Consider the following 13,068-nt stretch of genomic DNA (forward strand, 5'->3'; position numbering starts at 1 on the left):
GCCCAGATCTTCAGTCAGGCCTACCATATGTTGATACAGTATTTGTGGGGGTTGCAAAGAAAAACTTGTTTTCTTGCACTTTTATCAGACACAAACGAAAATCAGAAATTCTCAGTTTCCAAAGGAATCTTACCTTTCTGTTATTGGATCAGATTTTTGCACTGTTTAAGGAGAATGGGTCTAACCACAATTCCTCTAAGTTAACTGTGATCTCTTGCAATCTTGTATATTCTGGCTATTCTCTTGCTTCTTTCTATTCACAGTTGCTGACAAATTGGAAAAAAGTGAAGGTATCCCAGTAGAAAAATTGAGACTAACCGAGAGACCTGAAAATCTGAGTTCTAACAGTGAGATTTTGGATTGGGACATATACCAATACTATAAATTTTTGGCAGAAAGAGGAGATGTCCAGATACAAGTAATACATACAGATGAGCTTGAATTTTTAGTACATGCAAATTACAAGGGGCTTGGTTCTCTCTGAGTCCTAGAGAGATTAACAATGTCCCATCCGGGAGGGAAAGGGAAGAAACAACCCCTCCTCTTTGCCCTATTCCTCCTCTTTTGTCCCCAGCCACTTGCAATTCCTGCGGCCATTGGGAAAGCCAGTTACCATAGTAATGATTTTTATTCACTTATTTATCTATTTTGCGTTTAAGTGTTCCTGAAAAATTCACTTTTCAAAAGCCCAAATTTTAATTCTAGAAAAAAGCACCATCCAATGTTGGGTTTGATAGGAATGAATTCCTACGAAGATACAGAAGTGTTCTGTCTTTGGGAATGGGGGTAGCATGTGTGTGACCCAGAGCCTAGGGTTAAGACCCTGCAGTTTGCGTGCTCAGGCTTTGCTGTACACCAGCAGGCTGGCATCCGGCCACCGAGAAAGCTCTGTGCCCAGCAGCAACCCATTACCCAGTAACAGGAATAGTCTGGAATGTTTTCTTGCTTCTTTAAAGACACGCCAACCACATCACACTGAGTAAACATACTCAAGAAAAACCATCCAGTTAATATGTTTTCCTGTATTTAAATTGATATTACTGTTAAAGTCATCTTCAAATATCATTCTTCCTAGGTATCTCTTGGACAATTACATCTAATTGGGAGGAAAGGTCTAGATCAGGATTACTACGTAAGTCAACCTCAAGATTCAGTCCTACGAGGTGGGGAGGGTAGTAGTGAGGGAGGCTGGCGGGAGCAGTAGAAGCAGAGAGGGGGACAGGTGGGAGAGTTGCTGGGAAAGCCCATTGCCCATTTCTTGGTCAGACATGCATCCCGCTTTTGAGGAAGAACAAAATCCGCTTTTCCTACCTGCTTCCAGGTGTAGAGATAAGGGCTTTGATTGGAGAAGTTGGGGCTGGGGACACCCCTGTCACCTGAACCTTACCTCGTCCCACCCAAGCACACTCGTGGGGTGGGGAGGAGGGAGGGAATTTCCACACCTTCCAGCCTTGGGCACGCCCTGTCCCCCAAGTCCAGCTGTGGAAAGTCTACCTAGAGTTTCCTGCTTACGAGCCTAAGAACCAGCCACATCACTGCTTTGCTAGATCAGAGGATAGTCTGCTTTTGCTATAATTAGAAATATTATTAAGCCTCTTTCTAAACCTGCAAAGTTCATTTCAATCATTTTCCTTAACCTTATCTTATCCCAGTGAGGTTAGACAATTAATTAACCATTTAAATTTTTAACAGAGTAAAAAGCAAATAAACTTGGCCTACAAAAGATTCTCCTAAGTGAGACGCTAGAGTCACAGGATGAGGTCTTGCCTAGATTCTAATTGTGGAATCAACGCCCTGGATCATCACAGATCTGGGGAGTTAACTGGTATTCCTTTTAAAAGATGATTTTGCAGCACTTGTCACTGGATAGGAGCCATGTGCATGTTGTCCCAAGGGAGCACATACCCTATTTCAACTTAGCCCCAAAGGCTAAATGATAGAAATAACTACTTTACAAGGCCATCAGATAAAAGAGTAACCTGTTGTTACTTTCCATTTCACTTTATATTTGTTATTTTATGAATTTTTGTTTTGGTACTATGGTTTGTGTTTTATATGAGATACACTAAACATCAAATAAATGTCAAAGTTAATTTCATAAAACATGTAAAGGAGGTAGCAATTTAAATAAGCATGCACATCCTGAGAGAGCTCAGTTGAAGGTCTTCAGATATATATATATATATATTATCCAAATCATAACCAAGGTTTTAGCTCCTTAGATGGAAAATTCTTGATTTACAATATTATTCCAATGTCAGATTTTGGCCTGCAGTGAGTTTCACATGTTAACCGTGGGATGCATAACTAGGAAAACTTACCCATTTCCATAAACATGAAATTTGATTGGGTGTGAAGGCACTGAAGTCTTAGCTATAGGGAAGACACACCGATGTTTGTACAGGACAACAAAATCCCACCAGCTAAGTACTTCCTTCAGCTCCAGCCTCCATGAACACCAGAGGGAAGCAGCAGATGGGATGAGGTACAAGCCCAGGGCTGGCACTGGAGGCTTTTGGGGACATAACTGCAAAGGTCAGGCTCTCCTGTGGGCTTCCTGTTTCCTTTTGAAGGAATGAGGGCTCGATTCACTAACTTTGCTGTGCTCTCATTTCCTCAACTCAGTTAGGAGGCAGGCATGGGAAAAGGGGGCACACACTATGTTCCAGGCACTGACGCAGAATTTGAACTCAGGCCTTCGATTTCCAAAGCCTGTGCTCTCTCTATTAAACCTTACTTCCTTTTGACATGGGCAAAAAATACAGCCTCTGAAATCTGTTTCCTCATTTATAAAGCCTGAAGAAGGAATGGCATGATCGCTCAAGTCCCTTTCAGATCTAACTTTCTAACAGTGGGGTGGGCTCATGCTTCCCATCCAGAGATCCCAAGAAGGCTGGTTGAATTCCAGAACCATCCCCATGGTGCAGGCACAGGATGGTCCTCCCTGCTCGCCTCAGCCTAGTAAACCTGGACTTGCATGGAGGACTCCATTCAAGATCTCAAATCACAACACTGTCTGGCTTATGTATCAGTTAGCAAAAGCTGCATAAAAAAGTACCCCCAAACTTAGGTGGCTTAACACAACCACCATTTATTCAATTCACGGTATTTGCAGGTCAATAATTTTGACTGGGCTTGACTGAGCAATTGAGAAAGTCCTCCCTGAGGAGGTGAGATTCACCTTGTGTGGGCCACACTCAGCTAATCTTGGCCAGGCTTGCTCAAATATTTGTGGTTAGCCAGCATGTTGGCTAGAGCTGGTTGGTTTAGGAAGGCCTCATGGACACAACTAGGAAGTTTGGGACCTCTCTGCATGTGGTCTCATGCTCCAGCAGACTGGCCCAAGCTTTCACACAGCAGTCAGTGGATTCTAACAACACAAGAGCAGATATCTCGTGAGGCCCAGGCTCAGAATTCACAAATCATGTCTGCCACAATCTTTTGGCCACAGGAAGTCACAAGAGCAGCCAGGATTTGAGGGGTGGGGACATAGACTTCTCCTCTTAGTGGGTGGCGCCACAAAGTACTGTGGTCATTTTTGCAACTTAGCACAGTTTAGTTGCACTGGAATCAACTTGGAGTGGCAGGGGAGATACAAAGGGGAGAGGGAAGATAAAAGAATAAATCTGATTTCTAAAAGCCTACTCCCATAGCTCTTCCCATGGCTGGCTTCTCATCTTTTGAATCTCACCTCCTCCGGGAGGACTTTCTCAATCAACTCTGTCTTCAATCACTTACCCTATTACTCCCTGAATTATTTTGATCTTCACTTGTTTACAGTCTCCTCACAAGGGAATGTAAGTTCTTTTCTGTCCGGCTCACTACTATATATCCTATACTCAGCAGAGTGCCTGGCATGTATTAGGTGCTCAGTAAATATTTACTGAATGAATGAATGAATGAATGATGGCATCATTAGCATTATATGTTGCTCCTTAGCCTGAGAACCACCACTTCAGTCAACCCCCACATGCAAAAATGTCCATTACAGGCATAAGATTCTTTGTAAATATAAGTGATGTCTTGGGTTACTGCCCAACAAGTTGAATACCAAAATACCCGGAAATAACTGGTGCTTGGCTTTTTATCCCCCCACCACCTCACTGTTTGGTGGAATTAATCTCTCTCATGAGTTGTCACCACAGCCAACATTTTCACCTTCTCTTGCCAGCTGCCTCCCTACCTCCCTACCCCCACTGATACCAAATTCTTAACTTTTGAAAAGTATTATATAGGCAATGCTTGGTTACATTACCTTGAATTTTCTGCACATAAATTTAATATCATTTACATTTCTAACAGAAGCTCAGAATGAATTGGCTTAGGAAAGTGAGGTGTTTGGGTGCATATCATGAAAGTTGATAAGGCATAATTAAATTAAAGCTGGCAGATGAATAGTATCAAATATGTTAATAATATCAAACATGTTAAGACAAATATGGCTACCCCACCACCCAGTAAAAAGAAAAGAGCTGATTGATATCTTTCCTTTTGAGGACATAAGTCTTACAGAGACTGGAATAAAAAAAGGTATTCATAGAAGTTTTTAGAATAATACATTTTCCTGTTATTTCATCCTAGGGGACATGTTACAAACTGATTAAACTAGGGACTTTTTTTTTGGAACCAATGAAAAACCCTGCTCATCAAAACAGAGAGAGAGATTGAGAGAGAGAGAGAGGGAGAGAGGGAGAGAGATGTGGTTTCAAACAATAAAACTTTACTTAGCATAATGCCTAGGACATACTTTCTTTCATCCTATATGACATCATCAATTATAAAATATACTATTATTTTATGTTCTACTGAGAAAGAAAAAAAACACTGCCAATATAAATTATAAGAAGTCATTGTTATTAAGGTATCCTGATTAAAATGAGTGGGGGGGGTGTACATCTTAGAACCAATGAAATGTGATGGTAGGTGCTCAGTAAATCTTCGAAGGATGGATGGGTGAGTGGGTGTATGGCTGGGTCAATGGATATTTGATCTAAACTCTTTGAGAGCCAGAATTCAGATTGGCTCATATGTATATTCCTCAAAGCAGTTTGCATGGTACTTTCACAAAGTCAGTATTTAATAAGCATTTACACAATTGAAGCAATTGCATGAAGGGTGGGTAAATTTAAAGAGAAATGCCATGGGAGTGAAAGGATGTGTGTTGGGGAATTAGAGCCTCAATTCTTTTGTTCTTTATGGGATCATTATATTCAAGGGTGGGGGAAAGCCTGAGAGTCTTTTTTTGCTTCCAGAGAAGAGTTAATTTTCTTTTAAAAGTTCAAACCTAGTTTCCAAGAGTGTAATTGTTTTCCAGAACTCTCTATTGCAGGATATTTAGAGACAAGTTCTGAAACCAAACTTTGAAAATGACTTCATAGAATCAAAATCATGGAATGATACAGCTAGAAGAGCTTAAAATGCAGCTCCCTGTTTTAGAGATTTATAAATGTAGCCTTTCATTCACTCACTTATTCATTTATTCATGCATTCATTTACTCCAGAGATATTTCTTGAGTGCCTAACATATGGGAGACACTGTGCTAAGTACAGAAGATTAAACACTGGGAGAGACAGAAAAATAAGCAGGCAATTAAATCAATGGATGTGTGCCATGATAGGGACAGGGCAGGGTGCCCCAAGAGCACAGAGGAGGGAACCCTGAAGGGGAAACAGGTCTGGAGATACAGTGACTTGCACCAATTACACTATCAATTAAGTGTATATTTGGGTCGGGGCTCAGTAGACATTCGTAAGACATACCTTTATTTTTTATATTAATGTTCTCAATTGGATAAATCATACATTACCAGGATTTTCTATCCAATTTACACTTAGATTATTTCAGATGTTTTAGACACATTTCAAGAATCCCACATACTCATTAATCTCCAATGGCTTCCTTTTTCTACCAAGTAAAATAAAAGACCTTAGCCTGATAGTCAACACTGTTTATAATAAGGCCCCATCATATTTTTGCAAGTCTTAGCTTTTGGATCTTCTGTTTCAACCATACTAAAATAATTACTATTGCCTGGAAACATCTTGGACATTCACATCTTCATTTCCTTGCTCATGTTTTTCCTTCAGCCTCCAATGCCCTTTGCACTGGTAGATACTCTCAACTTTTCATGAGACCTTTGCTATTTCAACCCTCCCTCCTTTATATCACGGAGGTACAGTGTGTAATTTCATGGACACTGGACTCGGGCTGCTTGCCAGTCTCCAATATCACATGTGTGACACCGATTGTCACTAAATAGGCTCAGATATTAATATCTTCTTGTTTCTGTTATTCTAGACTCCTGTAATTCTTGTTGCTATTCCTTTAATTCACATCTATCACTTATGTCTTATTGCTTTTTGTATATTCCTTTTTGTCTTGGCAACACTGACGGGGGAAGAGAAGTAGGTACCATATCTTTGTTCATCTATGAACCACCTTTAATATCATTAATACTACCATATGTAGTAGGGTTCAATCAATTGTTTTGAAAGGATAAATGGAAAGAGGAGGAAATGGATGGATGAACTGATGTCTGATGTGATAAAGTATAGTGCAGGTGTCCACAAGGCAGCATGACTTTGGTAGCAAGGGTGTGGTTCTGAAATAAGTTGGCAATGTTTCTAGAGCAAAGTTCCATATAAAAGAACTACCCACATTACTTCCTTAAACATTCTCTCCTATTTTGGAAGGAGCAGATCCTTTCACATCAATCCAGACGAGGCTCTTTGAAGAAGAGAAGGCTTGGGTCCTAATAAGATACTTTGCAGAGGGTCTTCATGCCTCATTCCTGGCGCTGATTTCTTTTACTACTCCTTGTGTCTCTGGAGAGACCTTCTGGAAGGTCAGGATGAGGCTGGGGATGGGGGCAGCAAGAGACAAGTTCAGCCTGGGACAAGGTCAGCCTTCATGTGCTCCAGAACGAGCATCTCATTTAATATTACCTAGAGGGAATCCAATGCTCTGAAGCCTCCTTCAACTTAATTTGGAAGAAACTAACCAGAAATTCACCTCTGCCAGCAGTCAGGTGTATCTGTCCTTACTCATTCTGCCTTATAAACATATGGGATGCTGAATATCTGATCCTGCTTACTGCACAAACTGCCTTATAAAATTTAAGTACCTAGTGTTCACATAGTAACATACTTTTTTGAAAAAGGGGACAACTTAGCTTTACAGCTAGGACTCAACTTCCCCCACAGAGCCATATGCCCATCATGCTATCCAAATGTGAGAAACGAGCCCTCCCTTTCTAAACCTTATGTATATACATAAAACTCCCACTATTCAAGTTTGTCATTGAAATGGCACTGGGCAGAGTGCCTTACACAAAGTGGGCATTTCATAGATGTTTGTGGAATGCATGTGGAATGAAATAAAGTTTGGTTCAAAGAGCCATTTTGTTGGATATATTCATGCCTGTCAATAATCCTACTTCTTTTCTCCCCAGAAAGCATTATACTACTTCTTAAAGGCCGCAAAGGCAGGGAGTGCAAATGCCATGGCGCTTATAGGAAAGGTACATGTGTCATCTTGATCAATATTTTTCATTTTATTATGACCTTAAAAACTTATGAAACATGTGGTACCAGCTAACGGAACCCGGTGTAGGGTGTCTGGGTTGCAGGCTTCTTTCATGCGGGCAGCTGGGGGTGGGTGGGGCATTCTGCTGTGGGAACGATGGGGTATTCTTGAGGTTACAGTCTGGTTAGAAACCTTCATAAAACAGTGGCCTTTATTTGGGGCCCAAAAGTAGCCTTGAAAGCACTTGTGACCCTGGGTTTCTTGGGCTCCCGAGCCCTCCCCAATACTATATACCCGGAGATCTGGGTTAACTTTGCCAGCTGTGCATTGAAGACTCCCTTAGGACATGCTTCAGCCCAGTCACGTGCCTCCTTCCTTCCACCCCTGGAGTGACAACCAACCCCAGGCCAACCAAAGTCCATCCTCGTGCCACCTCTGATGGCAGGTCCCTGTGGGTGCCGAGTAGCCTTTGTGGTGGCTCCCTCTGGAGAGGAAAGGTCTCCTCTCTTCTTCAAAGATCCTGCACTCCCGGGAGTGCTGTCCTTGATTCCCTGCAGCCAGTTTGCATTAGTAACCATGGCGACAAGTGCCCTGCTTCCAAGGGACAAGTGCTACACACAGTAAATTTAGATACAAGGAAGCATGAGAAAACACAAACATGGTCCATCTCTCTGCCCTCAGGCAAATCACTCCAGAATGTATGTAGTAGTTTCCTCAGTTTTTTACACCCTTCTTTAATTTCCACCCTCAGATGTATTTAGAAGGGAATGCTGCAGCACCACAAAATAACGCTACTGCCTTCAAATACTTTTCCATGGCTGCCAGTAAGGTACGTACTGAGCCCATAGCTGCGAACACATAAAAACTCTAGGCTTTTATTACAATGTAAGCTGGTGCAGCAGAGATGACCCCAAAGCCCCATGCCCAGCTAATGGGCCTGGGATGAGTTTTGTGTTATAGAGAAGTAGAGTATTGTTGGCAATAAAATATGGCGTTGGCATGAGAGGAGACACTTCTTGTCTTTTTGGTAAATGGAAAGGGCTGTGATTTCTACTGCCTTAGCAGAAGCCAGCAGGAAACCAGGCAGAAACTCCACTTTCCCTTCCTCTGTGCAGTAGATTCCTTTAGTTTAGGAAACAGGAAATAAGAGACAAGTTCAAAAGAATGGGAAGCTCAATAAATAACCACAGTAAGTGTGGGGCCAAGACAACCCAAGAAATGCCATTTTCTCCAGCTAGATCTTACCCAAAGGCCCAGGCAAAAGGTTGGCAGGGCAGAGAACAGGGCAGGTAGTTGGGAACGTGTGTCCTGGAGACAGGATACCTGGGCTGAATGTCAGCCCTGCAATTTACTGGCTGTGTGACTGTGGGCAAGCTGCTTAACCTCTCCGTGCCTCAATTTTCCCCGTCTGTAAAATGGAATTATAAAACTTGCCTCATGTTGTTCTCAGGATTGAATGAGTTAATACATATGTGCCTCACCTTCTCAAGTACTTAAACAGTGGCTGGCACACGGTAGGTAAATGTCAGCTATCACCTTCTGCAGTATGGGGCTATTTAAGTAGCTTCAACTTCAAAACCCATCAAGGCAGAAGGACTGGATCTAGGAGGATTACAGAAATGGTGCGATATGGCTCCTGCCGTCCAAGTCTTTGCCTTGGTTCTTGGGCTCATTGAGGCTGGTATCCGCCAGCTAAAACTTAGTAGACTCTGAACCCCTTTAATGCCTAAAGAGCCTACTTATAGCAACACCCACCAGCTAATGCCGGGAACGGCCTTGCTAAACTCTCTATCCCCGCACAGGAGGAGGCATTTTGTTGTCTTCCAATTTCATGCTGAAACACTGGCAGTAAAGATATGCTCAAATAGGGGAATATTTTCAACTCGCTTTCAGTTTTTAAAAGCCCACAAGCTGCTTTAGGAGCCTATTTATAAGCGACTAGCACCTCACGGGGCTGCCTCTATTGTGTAAATTACAGAGAAGGCTAGTGCCAGGCTCCTCTCCCTTGTAATTTATCTGAAATCGTTGCTCAGCATGACAGTTATCTGCAGAGAGAGCAGGCTGAAAAAGAGGGGGGTAACCTAACAGAGAAGGGGCTCTTATAATCTGGCAAATAATGCAGATCTGTCAGCCCCAAAGAATAAAGCCAGCTGTTGAGTGTATACCTCAACCCCCCCCTCCCAGGCCACACAGGGCTGGGTATGAGCAATGAGCTGGGCTCTCGTGTTCTACACCTGAGCTGCCTGCCTTTACACACGACATCTGAAACTGCCTTCAAGGTAATTATTCTGAATGGCCTTAGGTGGACACGGCCGCTCATTCCTTCATCATGGCCTTGATTTTTTAGATTTCTCATTTGGGATCACTACAAAAGTTCCTCAACCCCTTGCACACCCATACTCTTCTTTCATAAAGCTTTTTTTTTTCCCCTCCACTACTGCCTTTTATTTCTAAGTCATATCAGTACGAGGACACAAAGCTACAAATTTTACAACCTCTTTTGTTCTCTTTACTTAGAAACAAGGACAGTTGTCCTTTGTGCCGCTGAGCCCATGTTGGACCATACTCTTCCAGTCGTCTCTCGCCTCTGAACACATCGGGCCCATCTCCCACCCCCACACCTTTGTCTTACCCCTCCCCTCCCAGAAGCCTCCATTCTAAAGCTCTCCCAGCCTCTGGAGCAGAGCCCAAGACTCATACCCTCCACAAAGCACCCCTAACCCCATCTGCTCACAGGACTCTTCTCTCCCCTCTGAGCCTGCCCTGCGCTTCCTCTCTGTACTTTCGACCTTGTGGCATCTCCCCCACGGCCTGAAGGTCATGTCCCCTCAACCAGAGGAGGGCAACGTTCCTAGTACATAGTAGGGGTTCACCGACTATATGTCAAGTAAGTGAGAATCTGCTCCCTAGGTTCAAGTCAGTTAACCCAAGCAAGAGCATCGAGCCTAAAGCAGAGGTTATATACTCTCCACATCACATGTGTTTCGTGTGGCCCAAAAAGTGCTTCAAAATCAGGAAACTTCACATGCAAGTCTGGACATTCAATTTTTCTTGGAAAATGGGGACATCTGACTGCACGGGGCTGCCATTCCACGTGGCAACAACGGCCGCCTTAGAGAGCCAGGTACTCCCTGGCTTCCACAGCCTCCACCATGCTGCCAGATTCTCTGGTTTAACGTATTTGCTCACATCACCTGCACAGCTCCTGGCGGCAGCTGAGTTGGCCACTCCTGGCCAGAAAGTTCTAGACAGGCACTCTGGGCCTTAAACAGTGAGCATCAACAGCCCCTGGTTAGAGACTCTTAGAGACGGAAAGTAATTTGAACTCACAATTCTACCCTTTTCCCTTCCTCTCTGCCTTCCTTCCCTCCTCTGGCTTCCCTTCACTCCCCTCCTCTTCTATTTTTCTTGACACCTAAATGGTGATAGTTAGAAGAGGACAGACCCACCAGAGCTCTGGTGCCATTAACCTTACTCCACCCATTACACTGGGCGTCACCACGGGTAGATGTGGCCAGGAAAGAGGACGGAGGGAGAGAGCAGACTTATACCATCTGCTTCAAATACAAATGGACTGTCCTTCGAACTCGTACAATAGCTGGTTCTCAGATTTGCATTGGCCCAAAATTCAGAGTCTTGCAAAAGTTTTTGAAATATGACTTCTCCAGTTGTGTGCTATTCCTGAGCAGTTTTCTGGTTGTATCCACAGTGATTAAATTTAGGCTGTAAGAAGAAACTTCAAGAGCTTTCTATCAGAACTGTAAACATATAAAACAAACCCACAGTTCTGAGTGAAATCCAGTAGCCAACGGTGGCTCCTTGCGCAGTCACCAAGAGGATGAAATGCATGAAGGGAGATGGAAATAAAAGTGAGTTTTCTGGTCTGAGAATTCACTTTCAAGGTTCAATCCTCATATCCAGAATTGGTATGCTGGAAATCAATATATCTGAACATGTGCTAAACTATTATACCTAGACTATTCAGAATATTAGTCAGAAAAAAAATGGTAATTAATTCAGCATCAAGTGGAAAACAAAACATGGGTGATATTATAAGCAGTCAAATATGAATAAAGAAACATGCCAACAATGCTTTACCATCCATAGTGACAAGACTGAAATCTATAGAGAGTCTGTTAATGTTATTTCACCATTTATGTCAACCCCCTTTTACCAAAGCAAGTAATGAATGTCCGGATAGACTTTCCACTTCTGGAAAACTCCTACATATCCCTCAAAACCCAGCTGAAACATCATCACTTCTGATAACTCAATCCTCTTCACCTCCCAGCTTCAACCAGGCAGTTGGATGTCTCTCTTCTGGGTGCCTATAATACTTTTGATCTGTTTCTACTATAGGTCTTATCACATTTGACATGATCTTAAGAGGTCTGACTTACCCCTTTAAAATGGCTCAGAGCCCAGAAGCTTATGAGCTCTCCAAGGCTGGAACCATGGTTTATTTATCTTTGACCTCTCACCTCCTACCTCTGCCCAGTGCCTATCATGGAATCACACACAAAGCAAGTGCTAAATAAGTGCCAAATGAAAGAATGGGGGAAAGATTTGATTTTCACTTCCCTCTTCTCTTTTCTAATCAGATGGGGTTATAAAGGTGTGAAAGGAGAAACTAGAGGGTCAGAAAAAGTAGTCAACTGCCTGGATCAATCTGCCTTGATAATCTCCTGCTGGGTGCATTTCAATGATTTGTAATGATTTTGCAGTAATTTTTCTTTACCTGAGTTCTTCTGGGACTTGACTTGGATTTTTTCAACTGTTCTAGGGCAATGCAATCGGTCTTCATGGGCTTGGTCTTCTTTATTTTTATGGAAAAGGAGTTCCTGTGGTAGGTTAAATAATTTCATTACCTTTTCAACATGTTATTAGCAATTTAGAGGGTGAAATTCATGGTCATTCGTTAATTTAAAGATATTTGTTTCTGTTACCTGGTTTGTCAAATTATTGTATCTTATAATAGAGAACAGAATAGTTCGGTGGAATATTTGCCAAACAGACAGGGAAAAACAACCTTTTAACAAGAATAGCAACCCTAATAATAGAATCAGAGATTCTAAGTAACCTTAGAGATCATCTAACCCCTGAGGATTTTATTGATAGAGAAATTTATCTTCTACATTTAACCGGTCTTTTGAATGACCTTCCCCCGATATCTAACAAAACCTACTATCCATGTAGGGAAAGACATAATTTACAGTGAAAATGAGATAATTGTTTCCTAATGGAATCTATTATAATAATGAAACAAAATGTATAATGCTTCTCCTACCCTTTTAATTCATCTAAATCACATAGGGCATTGTCTCTACTCCACAAAGAAAAAAACGTGGAAGGCACTTGTTACCATGGAGTTATACATATACCTTTGAGTAATAGAGTGTAATTATCTTGCAGAATTACACTGAAGCACTTAAATACTTCCAGAAAGCTGCAGAGAAAGGATGGCCCAATGCACAGTTTCAGTTAGGCTTCATGTACTACTGTAAGTGCGACAAATACGGCTGCTTTACTTAGAATGAAAAACA

The 13,068-nt window shown here is 42.2% G+C and overlaps 1 protein-coding gene across 1 annotated transcript in view; it reads left to right on the forward strand.

Annotated features, from left to right (window-relative positions):
• SEL1L2 (SEL1L2 adaptor subunit of ERAD E3 ligase) overlaps nt 1-13,068 on the forward strand; it is a 78,462-nt gene that overhangs the window by 49,387 nt on the left and 16,007 nt on the right. Inside the window, exons 8-13 of the mRNA XM_037812254.1 lie at nt 264-418; nt 1,076-1,132; nt 7,452-7,520; nt 8,277-8,354; nt 12,309-12,371; nt 12,938-13,025. Of these exons, the coding sequence (XP_037668182.1) occupies nt 264-418; nt 1,076-1,132; nt 7,452-7,520; nt 8,277-8,354; nt 12,309-12,371; nt 12,938-13,025 (510 nt within the window). The remainder of the gene's footprint in view (nt 1-263; nt 419-1,075; nt 1,133-7,451; nt 7,521-8,276; nt 8,355-12,308; nt 12,372-12,937; nt 13,026-13,068) is intronic.

Source organism: Choloepus didactylus, chromosome 19 (assembly GCF_015220235.1).
Source record: "Choloepus didactylus isolate mChoDid1 chromosome 19, mChoDid1.pri, whole genome shotgun sequence".
In the NCBI taxonomy this organism is placed as follows: Eukaryota; Metazoa; Chordata; class Mammalia; order Pilosa; family Megalonychidae; genus Choloepus; species Choloepus didactylus.